Source organism: Protopterus annectens, chromosome 4.part0 (assembly GCF_019279795.1).
Source record: "Protopterus annectens isolate FY-2018-M chromosome 4.part0, PAN1.0, whole genome shotgun sequence".
Classification (NCBI taxonomy): Eukaryota; Metazoa; Chordata; order Ceratodontiformes; family Protopteridae; genus Protopterus; species Protopterus annectens.
Genome location: NC_056733.1, coordinates 5,273,005 through 5,296,938, shown reverse-complemented (window position 1 = coordinate 5,296,938; position 23,934 = coordinate 5,273,005). Strand labels below are relative to the sequence as shown.

General features: G+C 41.1%; 1 protein-coding gene across 1 annotated transcript in view; it reads right to left on the bottom strand.

The window, feature by feature from the left end:
• Window positions 1–12,526: 12,526 nt before the first annotated feature.
• Window positions 12,527–23,934, bottom strand: part of SUZ12 (SUZ12 polycomb repressive complex 2 subunit) — a 2,970,550-nt gene continuing 2,959,142 nt past the window's right edge. Inside the window, exon 16 of the mRNA XM_044068039.1 lies at window positions 12,527–17,106. Within this exon, the coding sequence (XP_043923974.1) occupies window positions 16,707–17,106 (400 nt within the window). The 3' untranslated portion in view covers window positions 12,527–16,706. The remainder of the gene's footprint in view (window positions 17,107–23,934) is intronic.

Here is a 23,934-nt window from a genome sequence, read left to right as displayed (position 1 = left end):
AAGCACGGGTGGGTGCTCTCCTTGGTGGCCTTACGTTGTGTGCCCCTCTCAGGAGCTGTTTGATAAGAGCATGCAAAAAGAGAGGTTGCTCAGTGTTGTAATGAGCAGAAATGGCTGAGGCATGTATCTTAATGGAGGAGGAGGACAGGCCTTTGTGGAGTAGATCTGCTAGGTAATCCAGGATAAGAGGCAGAGAGGGCAGTGTTGTGTCCTCTCCTTTAGACTGAATCCATGAGCAGAACCTTTTCCACTTATCAGCATAGGATTTTCTTGTACTGGATCTTCTGGCTTCAAGAATTACGTCCAGCACCTGTTTGCTTAAGGTTGCTGGGGGAGAATTCAAGGAATAAGCTAGGCTGCAAGATTTAGGGTTTGCAGTTGTGGATGCAGAATCTGTCCCCTCCTGCTGAAAGAGGAGGGTTGGATTCTGGTGTAGGTGCCAGGGTGGCACCGATGTCAGGCTGCGCAAGAATGGGTACCAGTGCTGGTGTGGCCAGTCCAGGGCAATCAAAATTGTCCTTGGTCTGTCCTGCTTTATCTTGAGTAATACTCTTTAAAGGAGGGGCAGAGGGGGAAAGGCATAGATTGAGAGATTTACCCACTGAAAATATAGGGCATCCAATTTCCAGGCCCTGCTGTGAGGATTCCTGGTGCAGAATTTGGTGAGCTGGTGGTTGTAGGGGGAGGCAGAGAGATCCACCTCTGGGGTCCCACATTTCTGAATCAGAAGGTTGAAAGTTGTGCTCCAATTGCCACTTGTGTGGGTCTAGGAGATTTCTGCTCAAGTCATCTGCCAGTAAGTTTTGTTAGGAATTGAGCTTGCAGATGGACTTGAATGTCCAAGGCCATGTTCCACAGGGCCATGGCTAGCCTGCAGAGTGGGTAGGAATGGGTTCCCCCTGCTTGTTGATGTACAACTGTGGTGGTGTCTGTTTTTATTAGTAGTTGTCCTGGAAAGATTAGGGATCTGAAAGCTGTCAGGGCATTCTGTACAGCTAGCATCTCTTTTTGGTTGATGTGCAGATTAATTTGACTTGGGCTCCAGTGGCCCTGAATACATTTTCCATCCATGTGTGCCCCCCCCCCCAGGCATAGTCTGATGCGTCTGTGGTTAGAGTCTGGGCGGCCTAGGGTTGAGTAAATGGTAGTCCCTTGTTGTGGTTACATGCTTCTGCCCACCAGAGGTACTCTGTCCTTAAACAGGGTATGATAGGAATAACTGTTTCCAGGTTCTGAGAATGTTGGCACCAAAGACTTTTTAAGTACCACTGGAGTTTCCTCATATGCAGTCTTGCATATGGAAACAGCAGTATACATGAGGCCAGGAACCCTGTGGCTTGCAGTATTTTTCTTGCAGATAGCTGGTGGCCATTTGCTTGAAGTAGTCTGTCAGACTTGTTTTTCTGAGGTGAGGAATGCCATCTGGGAAGTTGTGTCCAAGCTTGCTCCCAGGAATACAATCTTTTGACTGGGTACCAGTTTTGATTTCTTTTTGTTGGTGTACGCAAGGAGGTGAGAAGGTTTTTCACAAATGTCAGGTGCTGCAGCAGCAATTCCTGACTGTCCGCCTGAATCAGGCAGTCCAAGTACGGGTAAATTTGGATATTTCTCTGCCTGCAGTATGCAATGGCTGGAGCCAGGCATTTTGTGAACATTTTGGGTGCAGTAGATAAGCCAAAGGGAAGTGCACAGAACTGATAATGCATAGATGCTCCCCTGAAACGTTGACACTTCCTGCATGATTCCCTTACGGGGATATGCAGATAGGCTTCCTTTTAATTCTAGGGTGACTAACCAGGCATCCTTGGCTAGCATAGGAAGAAGTTGTTGCAGGGAAAGCATTTTGAATTTTGGTCCCACCAGGAAGGTGTTGAGAATGGAAAGATCCAGGATTGGGTGCCAACAGCCCTCTTTCCTAGATACCAGGAAGAGTCTGGAGTAGAATCCTTGACCCCTCTCTGTTCTAATGGATCCGGCTGAATAGCTCCGATATTGAGTAGGGAAAGAAGTTGGTTTTCAGCCTCTGCCCACTGGTTTGGATGAAGGTCTGGAAACCCGCTTGGGGTTGGCAGTGAATGGAAGTAAAATTTGTACCCCTGGGATATAATGTTGAGGACCCACCGGTCCTGAGTGATGGACATCCAGTTTTTTGCATGAAGGGTACGTTTTCCTCCTATTGGCACAAGCAATTGGGCAGGGCTGGGGAGTGGAGTAAAGAAGTCATTGTAAGCTTTTTTGTAAGGAGGTGGCTTACCACTCCCTGCTTTAAGGGTGGGGGCAGTCTGCTGCTTAGATCTCTGCATACCCTGAGACTGTAGTCTGGGTGGTACGTTTCCCCTGGGTCTGGTTTGAGAAGGCCTGGAGGGGGGCTGGAAAGGACCAGTGGAAGGGCAATGCCTACTGAATATAGGGGGTTGCACTTGTAAGAATTCTTTAATAGTCTGCATAGACTTAGCTTTTTCTTTCATCTTTTTAAAAACCTCTTCTGCTTTGGTGCCAAACAAACTGTCTGTATTCAAAGGAGCATCTAGTAACTTTGATTTAACATGGTCTGGCAAGGTCTGCTCTTTCAGCCAAGCAGGACTTCTCAGTACAGAGCCAGTGACAGCTGCCCGGCAAGATGCTTCTAGGGCATCAAAGCCACACTAAAGAGTATGCTTGCTGACTTGGCTTGCAGAGTGCATAAGCTCCTGCAATTCTTTATTTTCTGCACAGTCTGAAAATGTTGCCACTTTTTGTTTACTAAGTTCCATAATATGTTGCTAGTACTTCAGCATGTGAAACTGACAATTCAATGCCCTAATAGCAAGAGTTGCAGAGGTAGATGATCAATTTCAACAATTGGCTTAAGTGTTGGTGTCATTCAAAGGGGATCCAATGCCTGTCAGCCTGGGATGACATGCTCGACAAGCCACGATGCTTCGCTAGGGACGGCTTGCACCTGTCACCCCTGGGCTTTCGGATATTGGCAAAGGCTCTTGCTACCCCCATAGTGCCTTTTTTAGGCAAGGCTCAAAAGACAAACCCACCTCCATAGGTATCACAAGGGATAAGAAACTAAGAGTAATGCTACTCAACGCCAGAAGTCTAAACCTCAAGATGCACGCACTCGAAACTCTCCTTAGCATGGAGAACATCGATATCTCTGCAGTAACAGAAACCTGGTTCAAGGCTCCCGAGAGCACCCAAGCACTACCAGGTTATACCTCATACCATGCTTTTCGGCCCCAAAACTTGGACCGAACCACAAAAGGAGGGGAAGTATCAATATTCGTCAAAGATACCCACACCTCCAGGTTGGTGGAACAGCATGAAGCATCAGAGACTATCCATGTGCAACTAACTGTGGGTAAAACTGCCTTCCAGTTTATAGCCTGCTAAAGACCACCCTCCCAAACACAGGAACCCCACTTGGCCTTCCTGGGAATACTAGAAAATATGAAGGTCTCTCCAAACACTATTATATTGGGCGACTTCAACTACCCAAACATAGACTGGGAGCATTACTCTAGCTCCAACACCCTAGCCCAAAGGTTCCTAGAATTTATAAACTCAAATGCTATGGAACAACTTGTTACTACTCCCACAAGAGGGGAAAACATACTGGACCTGATCATCACCAACATGGGGACACTATGCTCCAGACCAGAAGTGTATCCCTCACTGGTAAGATCAGACCATAAACTAATCTCACTGGATATTCACATCCCGACCCCACCCCCTGCCCAGAAAACCACAGTGCAAAACTTCTCTAAAGCAAATTTCACACGCCTCAAAACAGAGGCGAAATCCTTCAAAGCCCCTGGGCCTGTGGAAAAAAAGGCCCAGACCGCAGAATCCTTTATAAACGCATTCTATGAACACCTTCAGGAATGCATGGATCATGCAATCCCAAATAAAACCAAGACCCAATCCTCCAAAGGCAGACATCCTGTCTGGTGGACTCCAGCCATAAACAAACTATACAATAGAAGGAGGAAGCTACTACATGATAGAGCAAAATCCCAAAAAGGGAAGGCATCTCTGATCAGTATTAGCAAAAAACTACGGGCACTCATAAAATCGTCTAAGGCCAGCTTCGAGAGAAAAATTGCACAGGACACCAAGGATAATCACAAGGCTTTCTTTAGTTATGTTAGGAACCTGGGTAGGAATTCCCAGATATGCTCAGAATTAGTCCAAAATGACAAAAAATACACAGAGCCCACAGACATTGCCAACATCCTAGCTGACAGGTTCAGTGCAAACTTCTCCCCCCTCCCCCCACCAAAAGGACAAATATCTATCCCAACAGAGTGCTGCCCCCCTGACATCTCAGATGCTCAGGTAAGAGCCGCCCTCTCCAAAGCAAAAAAACACAGCATCAATGGGACCAGATGGTGTCCCCAGGCTGCGTCCTACATGAACTCCAAGAAGAGCTAAACCCAAACATAAATCTACTGTTCAATCTTAGCCTTACTACAGGATATGTACCCAAAGAGTGGCGTACAGCAACAGTGGTCCCTCTCCACAAAGGTGGTGCCTCAACGGATCCTGGAAACTATCGCCCCATAAGCCTGACTAGCTTGCTCTGCAAAGCTATGGAAAGGATCATCATGGACCTCATAAATAAAGATAGTGGGGACCTACAGACACTGGATCCTACCCAGTTTGGCTTTGTTAAGGGCAGATCCTGCCACTTAAACCTGGTCGATTTCTTTGAAACAGTCACCAAGGCCATTGACGAGGGGAAGGTGGTCCACACAGCCTACCCAGACCTCGCAAAAGCCTTCGATACAATACCCCACTCGGGCATTATAGATAAGCTCACCAGCTTAAATATAAACCCCTATGTCACTAGATGGGATGCAAACTGGCTCAAGGACAGAACCCACATGGTTAGAATTGCTGGAGCCATGTCAGACTCCAAACCAGTTACAAGTGGCGTCCCACAAGGCTCACTGGGACCTCTCTTGTTCGGTATATATTTCTCGGCGGTACAGGCCAACATAGAAGGACTGTGGCTGACCAAGTTCGCAGATGACTGCAAACTGGGCGCCATAATCAACTCTCCAGCTGACACAAGCATCCTCCAAAAGGGCCTCATAGAAAGAAACAGACAACTGGTGCCAGAGCCATGGCCTCAAGCTAAACACCAAAAAGTGTATAGTCATCCCCTTTGGCAAAAACAAAGTGCTCACAAATTACCACATAGGTGGTAATCCATTAAGTACAGAAGAAGTCATTAGGGACCTGGGGACCCAAGTTGATAGCAATCTCTCATTTGACAACCACGTGGCCAAAGTGGTTAGAAAAACATTTTATATAGCCCACCTAATCATGAAGGGATTCACATCTAGATCAGGGGAGGTCATCGTACCTCTTTACTCACCCCTCATCAGGCCCATAATTGAGTACAATGCCCCTTTTGGGATGTACCTTACCAGACACCTGCAGCAACTGGAAAGACCCCAAAAGTACCTCACCAAGAGGATCAAAGGGCTCAAACAGATGCCATATGCTGCCCGGTTAAAGAAACTCCAGCTCTACTCAGTGGCATACTGCCTGCTCAGAGGCGATCTGTGGCTGACGTATAAAGTCATGTCCAACCCGGAATTAATGGACATGCTGCACCTCAGAAAATCCAAATCCCATCGAGCTACACGCTCGGGAGACTTGAACCTCAGCACTGAAATAAATAGGACATGCTGGAGGGACAGATTCATAACCCAGAGGTTCCCTTCACTCTGGAATAAAATCCCAGTCCAGGTTAGACAGAGTCCCACATTGACTCTCTTCAAGAGGAATCTTGATGAGTGGATGGGAGATCGTAGGTTTACCCCGGCTATCACTTCTGCGTTACTGTTAGACAGAGGCACAGTATACTAACCTAAAAAAAAAAGCATAGCAAAGTTAATTTAAAATGGGTGGCGAAAGCCAAACACACTCTGGCTGGGCTTATAAATGCCCTAAGGCAGATAGCCTAGTATGAACCTATGAACCTATATACTTTCTTACCCCATCTGTCCAAAGCTCTGGGATCCCTGTCCGAAGGGATGGAATTCTTGGATGTAGTAATCATGATACCTTTAGGCCCCTGGTAAATGATCTCTGGGTCAGCAGTAGGATTCTTGAAAATAAATTTGTGTCAGGTACTCTGTAGTACCTGTCTTATTTCCTAGGGGCAGGCAGGAGGTAAAGTGTCAGGAGTAAGACTGGATTCCATAAAAACATCATCCACAACATCCAGGACATGGGGTATTGCTAAGGGCCTGTGTTGAGGCAACTCTAGAAATTCTCTGAATCTCTTTTTGGACTGAGGATAGTCTTGGTATTCCCAGAGGAAATGCTCTCGTAAGGTATGCAAGGTTTCACCAAAAGAAAAATCCTCTGGACAGGAGGCAGGGGAAATGGATTCCTCTGCATCTGAATCCTCATAAGCAGCTAAGGGCATGTCTTCATAATCAGAAATTTCAGAGTCATCGGACTCCTGGTCTGTAGAAGCTGAAGGGAACTGGACTTTGTCTCTTAGCAGGGGAATGCTGACTTCCCCTAATCAGCGTAATAAGGTCTTCTGCCATTCTAAGCATTTGTTTTTGTGGCATGAGAGAAAGTGCATGCTCTTTGGTCGTTGGTTTTCTAGACATAGTGCGTACTCTGGGCCTAAGAAACTCAGTAGTTTTGGTTAAAAAAGTCGTTGGTTTGAGTCGAACATCAGTTGAGCGAATAACTGCCTCAGAAGCCAGTGCCTGCTCAGCGGCTCCAGAAACATCCGCTGGTTCCATAATCGAAGAAGAGTCTCGCGGCATACCGGACTCCGAATGGCTCTCAGTAGAGGCCTGCGAATCCAATGAAGCAGGCATCAGGGGTTGTGAAAGCGCCCCACTGAGTACCGGCGGACTGGCGACTAGCTTAACGGAAGCGTTGTCAGCAGTTTTGGACCTATGCGGTCTGTCTCCGTCTTTATATTTATGTTTTTTCGGAATATCGGTAGACGGATGGCTTACCGAAGCCATTTCAGAATACAGAGATCAAAAGCGAAAGAATTTAGCAACAAAGAGAACCCAATGACGAATGGTTCGGGCATTAAATAAGGCACAAAACTGACAGAGAGGGACTTTGTGGTCTAGGCCGAAACAGGTGACGCAGTAAGAATGAAAATCTCTGAGAGGTATTTGCTTTCCACAAGCAAGACAATTAACTTTTTTCTGACATTGGTTAGAGCAAGAAAAAAGGATCCCCAATGGGGTACTTAGCTTCAGAAGACTTCAGGATGATTAAATTCGTAAATGAAAATTCATGTAGTGGCCAACTGGCACTTGCGAACTGCTTCTGCTTCAAGCTCCTAGCTCCTCGGCAAGAAAGGCTAATGTAATGGCATCAGCTGCCTGTTTTTATACCCCCTGATGACTTGACGTCAGTCCTGGAGTGACAGCATCCGACACAGAAATACTAAATCTCTGGTATTCAGGCCGACTGAGGGCTACCTGCAGGCAGATAACCCAAGTGTGATGACTGCAACAGTGAAACACGAACATCAAGTCTGTCTGTGGGACACCCCACTTGTGGACCAAGTCTAGGAAGGCCTCTGCTCAACATCCATTTTTACAGGTCTTTCCATGTTCTGCTTAGAAACTTTGGTAGGACACTATCCTGTGACGGAATGTAAATGGCTTGAAGGGGCAAATTTGCCTTTGTGGCCTGATCCCACACCATAAGAGCTAGCCTGCAAAGCTGGTAGGACCTGGTGTCCCCCCCACTTATTTATACACCACACAACTGTGGTGTTGTCTGTAGAAAGTGCTAGAAGGCTGTAGAACTTGCATCATTTCCCACACCTCCTTCAGGTTGATGTGCTCTGACTTCAGACTGGATGGCCGCTGATCCTAAACTCTGAGATCCTGTCCATGCCCCCATGCAAACTCTGAAGCATATGCGTGCAATTCTTGTTGGGGTATATATATAATTTAAAGGGAAGGCCTGGGTTAAGGTTTACCTGTGATAGCCGCCATTAAATTTCTTTCTTTAAGCAAGGGAGAAGAGGGATCTGTGTGTCTAGTGGATAACAGTGCTGACACCAAATGGATTTCGGGTACCAACCATTAGATCTTTCTCATGTGGAGTCTGGCAAAGGGGACTATAGGTATGGTAGCAGCCATGAACCTTTATGCCCTGAGAAATTCTCTTGCACTGCATGTCTAAAGAGGTAGAAGAGAGTGAAAGTAACTGGATAAGATTTGTACCTTGTCCAGATTCATGAAAACTTACATGAGTTTAGTGTCCAGTTTGTAGTCCAAGAAGACTAGGTCGCCAGTGTTTGCTTCAGACTTGATTTCTTGAAGTGGATTGTGAACCCCAGACTTTGGAGTAAGGGCATAGTGAAGATATGATGGAGCAACAGGGTTTGTGGAGAGGATGCCTGTATCAACACGACTGTCCAAGTAAGGGAACATTTGAATTCCCTATGTCCTATAGAAAGCAATGACTGGAACTAGATACTTTATGAAGACCCTGGAGGCAGTAGAAAGTCTAAAAGACAAAGCAGAGAACTGAAAGTGTGATGAGTAAGCTGAAAACCTCAGGAATTTCATGAAGGAAGGGTATCTAGGGATGTGGATATATGCAACATTTAGATCCAAAGATGCCAGAAAAGCTTGTGCAAGAATGAATGATAAGAGTTTGCAGGAACAGCATCTTGAAAGAAAGGTGTTGCGAATGGAGAGATCCAGTATAGATCTCCATTAGCCCTTTCTTGGAACAAGGATATACTTGGAGTAGAACTCTTCTCCCACATATTGTTGTTGCACAAGTTCTATAGTGCCTTGGACAAACACTGTTTGTTTGATGGGAAAAAGTAGGTTCATCTGACTGTGAGGTGAAGGAGGGATATCCAAGTCATTCTATACTGGAGAGAACCCATTTATCTGTAGTAATAAGCTCCCACTTTCCTACAGATGAGGAAGTAAGTCTTTTGGACAGGAGGGGTTTGGACTGAGATGAGAGAGTGAGAACAGAGGGTAGACAGGCAGACTTATCTGGGGTAGGCTGGCGTTCCAGATTAAGAATCCCTTTCTGGTTTGTCATGGAATCTTTTCCTCTACATTTTCTTGGCCTTAAGAGAGGACCTGGGTTTCCCTAAGGGCAAAAGAACTGGACTTATTAGAGTAGTTTCTCTGGTGGCTTTGTACTGAAGAAAGGAAAATTTGTCTGCAATCCACTATTACTTTCCTCTGCACATGTAAGGTTTTAAACAAACTGTCCGCATCGGGACAAAATACTAGGACCCCATTCAAGAAGAATCAAGAAGTTTGGCTTTAATGTCCTCAGGGAGGGTTTGAAAGTGTAGCCATGCATACATTGTAAAAACTGAGCCTGTGGGCAGCTGCTATGGAGGAGGCTTCCACTGCATCACAGCTGCATTTGATGATACGCTAGGCCACTTCTGAAGCTTGACTAACCACAGGCATTGACTTGTTGCCAGTTGGCTGGTCCTTCCATTGTAGGTAAAACGTTGTTTAAATTGCTCAAGACAGCAAATATTTTGTCAATTAAATCTGATAGTTCAGACCTTTTAAGGCTAGGATGAAAAGGGTATATACCTTTCTTTCCTAGTCTATCCATTGCTCTGCTATCTTTATCTGACGGAATGGCATTTGCAGCAGGTGTGAACTTAGAAGGCTTGTCTTTAGCCATACAGAAGATGTAAGGAACTGCTGACAGGTTCTTGTACAAGAACGTTAACTATTCAGGCACCTTACAGAATGTATCAGGCCTTTTGGAGGCACGTGGCTCAGAAACAGCAGCAGTGGATGCATATGTGAAGGCATCAAGAAATGCCTAAAAGACACAAAGGACAACAGCAGGAGTGTTTAGCTCTAACAGATTATATATATATTTTTTGCACATCAGAAATATGTTTTGATTCCCATTCAAAATACTTCATCTTGTTACAGTCTTCCCAAATGAAGCACCTTCAACAGGGGAATCTGGAGAAAGGCAATCCATCATCAGAGGCCACTTGGCCTGAAGAATGCATCTAAGAGGAGTAGGCCAAGGAGTGTTCATCAGAGTCGGAATCCACGTCCTCCTCAGAAGATTCTAGAGGTCTCTTTTGTGTGGTGACAGGAGCAGCAGCGGCTGAATCAAAAGATGGAGGCTTGAGTATTATAATGGCACTAAACAGGTCCTAGGAGAAATTCATCCTCTCTTTTCCTTGCATGTCTGGGTGGTAGTGGTAGTTGTGGACATGAAACATTTGAGTTTTTTGTTGTGATGTCTGCTTTGACAAGATGTGGAGATTCCTACCCCTGATGTACTTCAATAACCCCGGTACCTCTTCTCTAACTAAAACGTGCTTTATAACTTTGGGACCTTTTCCATCTAATTATACTGGGTTCCCTCTTCTCATCAGCATCAGTAACAGTCATTTCAGTTGTATGAACCTCAGATGCCGTATCAGCCTCCATTGGGGTCATGGCAGTGGGCACCTGAGCAAGTTTTGAATGTACTGCTGGCTCCAAGATCTCAGCGGGCACATCTTATTCCAACTGGGCAGTCAATGCCAGGGTTAGGTCTCATAAAATAATTCTTTGGTAAAGACAGGATGTCAGGGGTGGAAGAGTCTACCAACAAAGTCAGGGCTAGGTGCTTAAAGCACTGCTTACAAATGCGTATTTAATAAAAAAGTTGCATTCATAGGTTTTTGGGTACGAAGGACTGGTTACTGTACAATTTTTAAAACTGTGCTCTGAGCCTAAACAAAAGAAGCACTGGGAGTAGATATCCTTCTAAGGAAATCTGCTGACCACACTTACACTTTTCCCTCCTAGCTGGCATCTAACAATGTACCAAACAGCAATACAAGCAAAAAAAACAAGGAAGGTTACTCAACGGGGCACTTATCTGAACCAGTGAAGGCCAATTATACCAACAGCCATGCGTGAGACAGAGGAGTTTATGACGTGCATTCGGACTGGTAGCAAAACAGTCTGAGGTTTTATGCTCACACATTCACTTATGTACCCTTACCCCCCCAGGCCTTAGGTCACACACTGGACATATGGCAATGTGGATGATTAAGGCTTTGGTACCCTGGTCATATGTCCAAGCTATCTGGAGAGATAATCCAACAGTCTGGGACACTACAATAATGATCTAGGGAGGACATCACATACATTCCAACTTTAAAAGTGCAGCCTAAATACTTAATATTTCCATAAAATTATGATTTCCGACACAATATATTTTTTTTAATTTTCCAAGTCAACAGTGCAGAAGCACGTAAGAAATATCCCTGAATAAGGCCAGTTAGAGGACATCACATACATTCCAACTGTAAAAGCACAGCCCAAATACTTAATATTTTCATAAAATTATGATTTTCTACACTATTTTTTTTTTAATTTTTTTCCAAGTCAACAGTGCAGAAGCACATAAACATCCCTGAAAAAGGCCAGCATTCTTAAGATGGAACAACACAAATACCTGTTTTTAATATGTTAACACAGGCCAGAAAATAATACAAAAACATTCGATTAAAAACATTTATAAGAGGAGAGGGTCCTCAAATATGGTCTTATCTGTTAAGCAAAAGCTTTTGACCAACTGCTGTTTCTTCTTGAGCCAGACAGATGCTGGTCTTCAAGATGGCAGTAAAATTCCGATGACTAACCTTATTCTGGTTGCCAAGAACTTCCCTCCAGAAAGGTGCAGCCTATTAGCAGCAAATGTGAGTGGAGTTAAAGCTTTTGCAAGCTGGATGGCTGTTGTGTCCATGGCAGGACGCTATCCATAGGTTAGTGCAGCAGTGAGAATGGAGACGATTATAATGAATCCGATTAAAAAAAAAGCTCTTTATAGTTTCTTTTCTCTGGTATGTATAACCTACTGAAAAGGTGTTATGTGAAATGTACAGATGCAACAGGGAGTTGTCAATAAAAGAAAAAATCTAATTACTGCCTCAAACATTTTCCTTGAATTTTCTTTTTCAGTTAAAAGAGTTATGCAAGTTTGCTACTCTGAACCTTCAGTTAATTTTAAAGGTAACAGTTTAAAATACTGTGACTGAAGAGACAAATATCTGAACACACACTGAGCCTGAGACTGCCATTCCTTGGAATTACTCCTTTTCTCAGAGGTACAGCAAACTGACTGTCGTAATCGGTCAAGGGCTTACCTCTCACATCAAGAGATGCAGGGGGCCTTGGTGTCCTGCAAAAAAATATACAGTTTCAAGGAGAAAAATGATGTTTGATATTCACTAATTTCCTGCAGTTTTGACATTTTCCCCCAGTTTGCTGGGACTTGGCATTGTGAGTCCCAACATTTAACAGGGAGCCCATTTGAAAGTCACAATGTAGCATTACTGCATGAGGTTATGACTTCACTGAAAGACTTCCCAAATAAATGCAGTTTAAGTGGGAATACATTTCTGTCAAAGAATTTAAACTTTTTTTTTTTTTTTTTTTAACTTAAGCAGCTCAGACATATTGAAACAGTTACTTTCATTCAATTCAACATGTCACACAGAATGTCACTGAGGCACAAATCAGTGAAAAAAAGCATTTATATCCAGTTCCTAGTAGAATTTTAAACTCCACTGAATAAGCGTGAAAAAAAAACTTCAGGAGAATAGAAAAATGTACACAGACTCCCTCAAGTAAAGATTTTTACCACATGAATTCTTTCATTATACAGCTGGTATGACAAAGTTTCTTTAATAAAAATCCAAACAGAAACTTGAATAACCACAAATGTTAAAAACCAGCATAAGGTTTCTTTTCTGACTGATACAAACTAAGCAACAGTTTTGAGGTTAAGATCCTGAGAAATTGCTTCTACCTCATTTAAACAATTTTGCTAACTGCTGTTCCTCTCAGTGCTCTGTCAATGTGCCAACTGGAAAGTCACTGATTTTATAATAAACATTTTTATACTTGTGTTGCCAGAGAAATTCAAATTAAGAATTAAAACTTCCAAAATTAAAAACAAAAAATTCAGGCCTTAAGATGAAAAGTTAACAACTAATCTGGTTCAAAGAAATACAATTTCCCACCACTCAATCTTTAGTTAAGGAACTCTTCCATCCAGTAAGCTCCAGCCCATCATTCCAAAATATGATTAATTAGGAAGGAAATTTCATTGTATTGGACTACATAGTTGGACGAATGCTCAAGACACAGTCATTATCAAAGCTCATTACTAATGAGCAGAGTAGAAATTAAGGAAGCAGCAATATACACTTTTCTTATAAAATAACAAACACACAAAAAAATCCTAATTTTCTGTGACACCACTTCTTTCAACCACCTCCTTCTAAGTGCAATTTGTTTTGCAGATAAAACTGCCTATGGAAATACACACACCGCATAAGAAAATGCAGTACCAGAAGACTTCTACAATACTCCCTCAAATAAACTGTTCCACAACAGGACCCTACACAAAAAGGGTCACACCATGTTGATCCACCATCAAAATAAACTCCTCAGTCATCACAACTTGTGATACTTTGCTGCTTTTGGTGGTCAGGATGCATTCTAATTCAGGACCACACTACTGAAGTTCTACATGTCAAACAGATGTTATATCACAACCATATTAGCAAAGTTTCGACCACGCAGAAGCCCTCATAGCGAAGAGCACTCTAATTGCTTAAAACAAAACCTGCTATGAACTAACTTCTTTTTATCCAGTCATTAGTGTCTTCCACACTAAGAAGCCTAATTATATTACTAGTCCTTCCTACAATATAGCACCAAATACTCTGTAAACTATATTTGACTCTCTTTCCTGAACAAAAGTTGTGAGAAAAAGATTATCAAAGCCAGCACTATTTAGTTAACCCCTACTTGTCTTTCCTAAAAAGTAATGTAAGAATGCATTATATATTTTACTGCCTCTTTACAACAAAGGGATTCTAAAACATATCAAATGTTGTCTTTGTTAAGTCATGAATCACATTCTCCACAACTAAGCTTTGTGTGGGTCATGGGAAGAGGTTGGTGTGATGAAAATAACTGACAGATAAAATAACAAAAGAAAGCAGATCATGTAGCCTTCATATTATTAGGGATGGCTGAAATACCAACTTAATATACTATAAATTTATTACAGGGGTTGGTAATGACTGGAAGGAACAGGATGCTATTGATACAACATGTATGTGATATTGGTGTAAGTGCTGATGTCACTGCAATCGGATGAAGACTGACTAGCCTGGAGTACTGTAGTAGTTGGAAAGAGGCACATAAAGCACAATGTTTTTGATGCACCATATCAACTGACTGTGCTGGACAGCATTTTATAATCAAAATACAGGATATCTACCTACCTGATCTTCCTACACTACATACAGTGAAAACAAATGCAAAATCCAGACAGCTTAAATTCTCTATCCTTTGCCTCATAGTCTTTTGCACTTTCAACTCTGGAAAAGTCAGTGTGACTAATAGTTTCAGTTAATTAATGCAACACAGAAGGACTAAAACTAGGTCTTGAAGAATGCAAAGGTTAAGAGAAGAGTTGCAGTCAACTGAGATTTTGCACAATGTACTGACTGAAAAAAAACACAATGAAGATATGCTTTCAAAATGTTGTCTAACACAGTTTTCTAAAATGCACACTTTACAGAATTTTAATAATACAATATCAATAATTAAATTTTACATATCAATAATACATTTGTGTGCCTTTTGGTTTAGAAAACAATTGGACCATCTTAAATAGATTGCCATTCACCAAACTATTAACAAAACCATTTATAAAAAAAAAAACAGTTACACCTGAGACATAACTTTAAACTAAAACAATGCACAAAATAAAGACTCTTGAATTGTTATTACCATTTAAAACAAATCCCCAGCCAGTTCAGATGTTATCAGGACTACTGGGACATGACTATTTTAAATATAAAAATACTACATCCATGACTGACTTTTTTTAAATTACAAATAAACATAAGACAGTGTGAACCTGAAAAAAATAAAATCATAAAATTTAATTTTTAGTTTTGGGCCATCACCAGATATGTGCAAATAATGGCAGCCTTCGTTTAAGCATTAACAGTATAACCGCTGGAAAAAAGCAATAACTCAAACTACAACTCTTCCCTAAACCAGTCTATTTTTATACATGTGCACAGCTTTAGCAAATTAAAGCCATATTTAATGAAATGTTTCACCTAATATCCTTCGTAAGCATTAAAAAATTTGTACAAGAACTAATGTCTCAATAGCTGGCAAATTAATGAGTCTGCACTTAAAGATGCAATTTCCCCTTTTTCAGCAAATACATAAATATAAAAAAAAATGAATTTAATACTGGATGAGAAAGCACATCCATGCCAGTGTGCGTAAACAGTCATGCAATCAATTAAAAATATGACTGGCATAAGTATCTCAAAGTAAAATCTAAGTCTACCTATTTTCAGAAGAAAATTAAAAAGATTAAAACAAAAATGAAAAACTGCACCTTGGACAGACAGAATGAATTGTGCAACTGACTAACAACATACCTGTATTCAGAGCAGCATTATTTCTTTATAAATAAAGATGACAATTTAAACAAAAACACAACGTGACGTCACTCAATCACATTGCAAGCTGGAATTAAAAACCTTCATTGCTGTTAAGTAGCTGCAAAACCACTATTTACTGGAAAAATCTGTAAACATGTGCACTGTTTTTTTAAATGCAGCCCAATACTGCTCGAAACTAATAGAATGCAGTTTGCAGCGTCTGTAATGAATTCCAAAATGCCTAGGACAATCATCACAGAATACTTGCATAAGTAACAAATTCTCAGTTTTCCAGTGCATTTTACCATCAAGAGCGACAGTTCAACAGCCCAAGCTTAAAACTTCTTGAGCAGTTCAACATTAACACGAATTAAATTTGCGTTTACATATACAACCTGAACTTCTGTTTTGGTGCTGTAACCAACAGGCATGTTGTTCAAGTTTCAGGAATACACAGGGTGAGCATTGCATCTTGAATATCCTCAAAAAATAACTGCCAGCCACTCAAAAGACAATCAGTTATCAACAAAAAAAGTGAAAAGCCAAGGTTTCTCCAAACAGGCACTATGGAACACTGAAGTGCTGTTAAAAGAACTGAAATGGATTTAAGTGTGCAACAAACTGCCACAAAACACGTTCTAGTCATCCAGCCTTAAATGGTCATCTCCCACCACACTGGCTAGAGAAATGATTTAACAAGGAACAAGTATCCAAAACACTTTTTTTTAAAAACAAGTACAAATATTTTTAACATCAATTTTTTTTAACTAAAAATAAAATTAAGTCATAGTATTTAATAAATATCCGGACCAATGTAACTATCCAAACATGATCAGAAATAGGTTGCATAACTATTGGTGGGAGACTGCAAACATCCACAGGTTCAAAATATACCTATCAAAATTGCTTCTAATATATCTTTGATATTCATTTGTACATACAAATTTCTTTAGTCTGTTAAACACTAATATTTAAGAAATGACAAAATGTACAAAGAAGAAAGCTTTTCTGATGTATTGCCTTATCATGATAAAATGCAATATTGCTTTAATTTACATTACCGGACTACATCAATATATAAGTAGCACTCAAAAACTGATATGAATGTAAAAAATACAGCCTTGTAATGTCCCTTGTTGAAATCATTTTCTTGATAAATCATGCCTGTTTGGAACCTGAATTCCCATTTTTTAACATAGCACGTTTGGCTCCCTCAATTGCGCCTTAAATTTCCGTCCACAGAAAAAAAAGGTTCTTCTCTCAAAGCTTTTGTTTTTTTGCTCTGTTTTGTGACTCCTGAGATAAGACTATCAGTTTCTGAAATTTTGTCCTTTGCACTTAGTTCAGCATTTCCATTTGCAGCTGTTCCATCCAGTTCCTTGATTAAATCTTGACAAGAGTTTAACTCAGTTTCACCTCCTTCAAGTCTCTGGTTCATTTCCCGGAGCTTCATCATTGCTTTATCTATTGTAGATATATTAATAAGGTTAAAATCGTGCATGCTAACCAGGTGAAGCATAAAGTTCCGGCATAAATTCTTTTCAATTATTCGCTGTCCCATTTGCTCCACAAACAGCATACAAGCATGATTCATCTGATTGTCTGCTATGAACCTGCAAAGTTGAAAAATAAATATTTAAAGCAGTAATATAAGAATTATTTTTATGATTAAACTGCAAAAAATGTCAATACTAATACAGTTAATAACAGTTGAAATGAAATACCACTGCAAAAGTGACCTTGTACTTCCATACAAATTGATGACATGAGTCTCTCTCTCCAGTGCAAGACTTTTTTAATCAGAGGTTTACCAGTGTGCGTTGGGGAAACACAGTTGTGTGAACACCCTCTTTATAACAGTAGAAACTGCTGCAGTGCTGAAGATCAATGGGAATAATCTATAGGTCGACATCAGTCCTACTGGCCCCACCTCCCACAGCTCTGCAGATGCCTTGGTATGGGCCAACTCTTTCCCAACGAGGAGATGCAGGCTAATAACCTGGATAAAACTAGCAAGTCAAGCCCAAACCGTTTCCAATCTTTTTTGCTAGTGAAAGAAAAAAAAATGGACTGGGACGGACTGCCCCTTCCCATCTGTTATTTTCCTAGAACAGGAGTACTGGAGACCAAGAGATTCCCCCACTTTACACAAGAAAAGCAGGAAAGTGCTTCTTTCATCTGTACTTAGTCACCTACAGCTTTCTCATCTGCACTTAGTCACCTACAGCTTTCTGCATAAAAAGTGTTTTCTTTCAAAATTTTACTGCATTTTCAATTTGCTTGACTGAAAAAAAAACAAAGAAATCTGCTGTTGTATACATAGTCACTTGAGTGTTAAGTATATAGTATAGTATATATAGTATATACTGTTATAAGTACAGTTATGTGTCCCTCAGTATTGTAAAAATATCTTTCTGTTGTTAAAGAAGCTTTTTCCCTGCTTTAATTATATCTTGTAAATTTAGTACAGTTCTAGACAGGTCTGTCCGCATTTGTAAGCTGTTTAGGCACTATTAGTTAGTTTGTGACAATGGAAAATTTGCTGTTTCTGTTTCTAGAGAGGTGCATTATGGGCTGAAAGTCCTAGCTTGCTTTTTCATTTTTTATGCCCTGCTTTACATTGTGCAGAGCATGACCCCAAACAAGGCTGTACTAGACAGACACATGCAGTTATATCTTCAATTTTACACTAATACAACCCTTAGGATGTACCACATAAATTAAAAGCTTAGTTCAGCTGGATAAACCAGTGTTATTCCATTTTGTAGGGCTGTGCTCCTTTACAAAATAAATTTAATTGCTGTGTAAAGTAAAACAAATTAGATTTGCATCCTGGAAAAATAAACTGTAGTGTAAACTAACATTTTACTTAAATTAAACCTGCATACTCTGCTTATTAACTAGTCTGTTAAATGTGAACAAGTTCTGAATCCCTGGATGAACACAGCCTGCTCGTCTTCCATCTGTTGCCAGCCTTACAGCACTTGCTATCCTCAAGCAGTGCAGCAACTGCTAGTTGCTCATAAACAATGAATTCTTACTCAGCAAAAAGTAATCTATTTGTGAGAGATGTAAGTACTTAAACACAAAGGCAACCATCTTGAAAGCCTTCTAAACTCATTAGGACTAATCTTTGCAAAAAACATACATATCACTAACTGGCACAACTACAACAGATGCTCACCAGGACGTAAAACTCAAATCCACTACTCCAATCAATACTGCCAATAAAAACATCCTAGTGATCAGTGATGACGTAGTCAGGCATACTGATTCAGCTTTCACTAGCCTGGACAAGATCAAGGTGTTGATGAGCAGTCTTTCAGGTACCAGGATCTTTGACATCTCAAGGGTGCTTAAGGCTCTTATAACTAACAAATATAAGTATGACACTGGTAATGGTTCATGTGGGAGTAAACAACTTGATAAGCAAAACCCTGAGGGAAATATAGAAATGTGCCAGACCTTTTCAAGGTCTTAACTGCATTTGTGGCATGCAGGGTCTTAAGTGGAAACAGCCTGGAATGTGATGCTGGACAATCCTATTTGCTTTGCTAAGGATGGCTTGCATCTCTTGTTCCAAGGCTTCTGCATACTTGCTAAAGCCTTTGGTGCTCCAAAGTGTCCTTTTTTAGGTAGTGTCCAGTTAATGGATCTCCCAACTTAACAAAAAACAAGCGCAGGATCACAAGGAGACTCTACTCAATGCCAGAAGTCTCAATAACAAAATGCTAGACCTGCAGGCCTGCCTGCAGTTGAAGTACATCTGTATATATACGTGCGCGTGTGTGTCTGTAAAATAACAGAAACATGGTTTAAATTTTCAGATAGCTCTCCATCCATATCTGGACTTTGTGCCTTCCATGCCCTTGGACTTGATGGTATCTGTGGTGGAGTCGTCATATTAATGAATGACCACATCACCTTTAGGCATGTTCCTACAGACCCACAAACAGGAAACACTGACATACAAATCACACTAAATAGGACAAATTATCAGCTCAAAGCCTGTTACTGGACCTCCTCTATGTCCTCTGAAAATTACACTAAGTTTCTAAATATACTTGAAGAACTTCCCTCAAGTAAAACCCTCATTATTCTGGTTGACATTAACTTCTCGTCTATAAATATGGGACACTACACTCTGAATATAGGATATGCCCAAAAGTTCCTACATTTTTATAAACACAAGCTCCCTAGAGCAAAAAACTCAACAGGTCAAAGGTCAAGATATCCTAGTACTATTTCCCCTGATATTTCCCTCCCAATTAAGTCTGATGATAAACTGGAAACCTTTACCTTTAAAATCTCAAAACCAATGGATGCTAATGTAATGGAATGCAACGATTTCGAATGTACTAACCTCTAATTCTATGACAAAATTTCCATATTTACAAATACCGAACATGATGCTGATATAGCAAATAGCTACATACAAAAAAATCTATGCTCACCTAGATAAATGTATAAATGTAGCAGAAACAATTGGATCCAAGTATTACAGGAAGTTTAAGAGCAAACCACACTGATGATCTGCTACCAAACTGTACAAATAAAAAAAAAAAACTCAAAGCATTCAGTAGAAGAAATCACCCTCAAATCTAGGTTAATATCAAGAAATCGTCAAAAAAATAATCATCAGGAAAACCAAGGCAGCCCAGAAACTTACACTAGCATCAGAAGCTAAGGGTAATTACACGTCATTCTTTAGCTATGTCAGGAAACTAATAAGTAACATCCAGTACTGTTCAGAACTTGTTCAAAAATGGCATTAACTACTTGGAGCCAGAGGACTGCCAACATACTAGCAAACAAATTCAATGCCAACTTCACCTCCAGAAACAACTATGCAAAGCCCGCCTATCAATGAAGATCTTGGATCTTTCATTATCACTAAAGTATATATACTGAAGGTGCTTTCTACGAGTAAAAGTACATCCTCCATGTAAGCTGATAATATACCTGGCTGCATAACAAACATTAAACATGCATTAGCAGAGCCATTTCTTTAACATTAAACATGAGTTTAGCCACTGGCTTTGTTGTGATGCCACTTCACAAAGCTGTCCCCGTCACTTATCCAGAAATTATAAATCCATTAGTTTGACAAGTATCACCTGCAATGTCATAACTGACCTCATATATTTGAAAATGAGTCTATATTACCAGAGTGAAACTCCTTTTGAGCGAATACCAAAATACCGACACGAATTGTGTGAGCCGTGAGAATACCGAATGCACTAAACCGTGAAATTTTACATCTCAAACTGTCATAGTCAGCCAACCCCAGCAACCGCTACATACTACCTACCCAAACAAAATAAATAAACCACATACATACACCAACCAAACCCTACTTCTAACCCTAAAGTAAAAGCACCAAAACCCTACTTCTAACCCTACACTAAACCCCACATACACAACTATCTATGCACTATCCTTAACCCCTCCCTAACCCCAAGGTCCGTAACTACTGCACAATATCCCTATGGAAATATAAACAAACAAAATAAATAATCAACATACATACATTTACCAAAACCCTACTGCTAACCCTACACTAAATCTTGCATACATTAACTATCTATGCACTTACCTTAACCCGCACCCTAACCTTAAGGTCCGTAATTACCACACGCTTACCTTATGGAGCTATACCACAGACGGGCCAACCATGGTAATTAGACATTTCCAAATTCATGGCTTTGGACGTTCGCTGTAATGCCGGTTTGCACAATACATGTCGACATTTACGGACTCGCTTAAACGGACTATCGCTCTCGTAATAGGGAACCTAGAAAACGTATCAGACTAGACCAACAGCAGTTTGGCTTTGTCGAGAGTAGATCTTGACTAAAGAAAACGGTCAACTTCTATGAAACAGTAAAACAGGTTTAGAATACCTGGCCAAAGCATTTAAATACACTTTAAACATCTCCCTATGTAGTAGGATGGACAGCAAATTAGCTAAAATATAGAAATTACCCAATCAGGGTAGTGGGTATGCCCTCAGAGAGCATGAGACTGACCAATGGTGTTCCACAGGGCTCGGCAAGGCAACCTTTGTTGTTTGACATCTACATGTGGATCTCCAGATTGAACCAAAACCTCTGGTTAACCAATTTTGCGGATGATTGTAAACAGGGTTTGCTCTCGTGTCCCTCTGATGCCCAGGCCTTCCGGCATGAGGTTTACATTTGTCAATACCTGCCATATAAATAGATTCAAATGGAATGCAAAAAAGTGCAATATTACTGTGTTCAGTAGACAAAGTTCCTCCCAGCTTAAAGCATACACACCATCCCACTTCAACAAGAAAATGTACTTAGAGACACTGGAACATCAGTTGATAGTTTCCACTCCTTTGATCATACTATTGCTTCAGGTGTCCAGAAATCCTTCTTGCTGGTTGCAAAAGGATTATGACCCAGACCTAAAGAAGTAATTTCTCCCTGATATCCTGCATTGATTATCCCAACCACAAAATACAATGCAATCTAAGGGGTGTGCCTCAATAGACATAGCAAACAACTGGAAAGACTCCAGTGGTTCCAAACAAAAAGATCACTGGCTTAAAAACTTTAAGCTGCCAAAAAAGATTGGAAGGACTCTTCCTTTAGTCGATGTTCTACAGACTCCTGATGGGTGATCTGTGCCTTGCCTTCTGTGCCATTAGGAAACCAGTAGTTTAAAATCTCTTGTATCTACATTAATTAAACAATCACACTGACACTAAAATCTCTCCACCTGTGCAACAGACTTCCACAGCAATTTAAGCAGTGCAGCACATTAGATTCCTTCAAACAGGAACTAAATGACTGGATGGATATTAAATTCAAAGCTGGCTTGACTGACCTAGCCCTCCTTGACAAAGGAGGTAAGGTTTATGGGTGGGTACTGGCAAGGTGTAAATGGGATGACATGCTCAACAAGCCCAGCTGCTTCACTAGAGACGGCATGCACCTGTCACCCTTAGGCTTTCGAATACTGGCCAAGGCTCTTGTCACCCATAGGCTTTCGAATACTGGCCACGGCTCTTGCCACCCCCATACTGCCTTTTTTAGGCAAGGCTCAAAAGACAAACCCACCACCGTAAATAGAAGTAACAAAAAACTGAGGGTAATGCTACCCAATGCCAGAAGTCTAAACCTCAAAATGCACGTACTCGAGGCACTCCTCAGTATGGAGAAAATCGATATATGTGCAGTAAGAGAAACCTGGTTTAAGGCTTCAGAGAGCACCCCAGCACTACCAGGCTACAACTCATACCATACATTTCTGCCACAAAAACAGGACCAAAATACAAAAGGCGGGGGCGTATCCATATTCATCAAGGATACCCTCACCTCCAGGATAGTGGCACAGCACGATGCTTCAAATAATAAGGGATCTGGGGACCCAAGTAGATAATCTCTCCTTTGATAATCACATTGCCAAAGTGGTTAGAAAATCCTTCTATGTGGCCCAGCTAATCACAAAAGGGTTTGCATCCAGATCAAAAGAGGTCATTGTGCCCCTCTACACATCACTCATCAGACCCATCATAGAGTACAACTCCCCATCATAGAGTACAACGCCCCATTTGGGATGTACCTTACAAGACACCTGCAAGCTGGAAAGACCACAGCAGTACCTCACCAAGATCACTGACCTCAAACAGATGTCCTATGCAGCTTGACTGCAGAAACTCCAGCTGTACCCAGTTGCATACCGTCTACTCAGAGTTGCTCCCTGCCGGACATACAAGGGCATGTCCAACCCAGAATTAATGGACATGCTCCACCTAAAGAAAACAATATCCCCTCGAGCCACAAGCTGTAGGGATCGAAACCTCACCGCAACAATAAACAGGACAAGCTGGAGGGATAGATTCCTGTCCCAGAAACTTCCCATGCTCTGGAACAAGACTCCAATCTACATTAGGCAGAGCTCGTCACTAAAACTCTTCAAGACAAATCTTGACGAGTGGATGGGAAAAAAAACATTTCTACAAGACAGAGGCATAGGGAACTAATCTAAGGGGGCAGCGAAAGCCAACACATTCCAACTAGGCCTATAAATGCCTTTGGGCAGATAGCTTAGTACATACCTATGAACCTATGGCCACTAGGTTCAGTTTCCTCATATTTCCTATGAAGAGTCCTAAGCGTAGTTCCTATTGGGCCTCCTCTTGCAATTAATATAAGTAGCCCTCTTTTCCTTTGTCCCAGATATTCCGCTAAATAACCATCCTAAAAACATTTCTGTATCAAATTCCAACATTCAGCTCTTTCCAAGTGTGTCTCCTATAACACAGATGTTTGCATTCTACATTGTTTAATATAGTTCACCATTCTTTTTTGAATTTATCTGTGGGAAAAAAAGGCCAAAAGAAAAAAAAAATTTAAAGAAAAAAAAATTTACAGGACAGAAATTTTTACTGTTTTTTGAAAAATTTATTT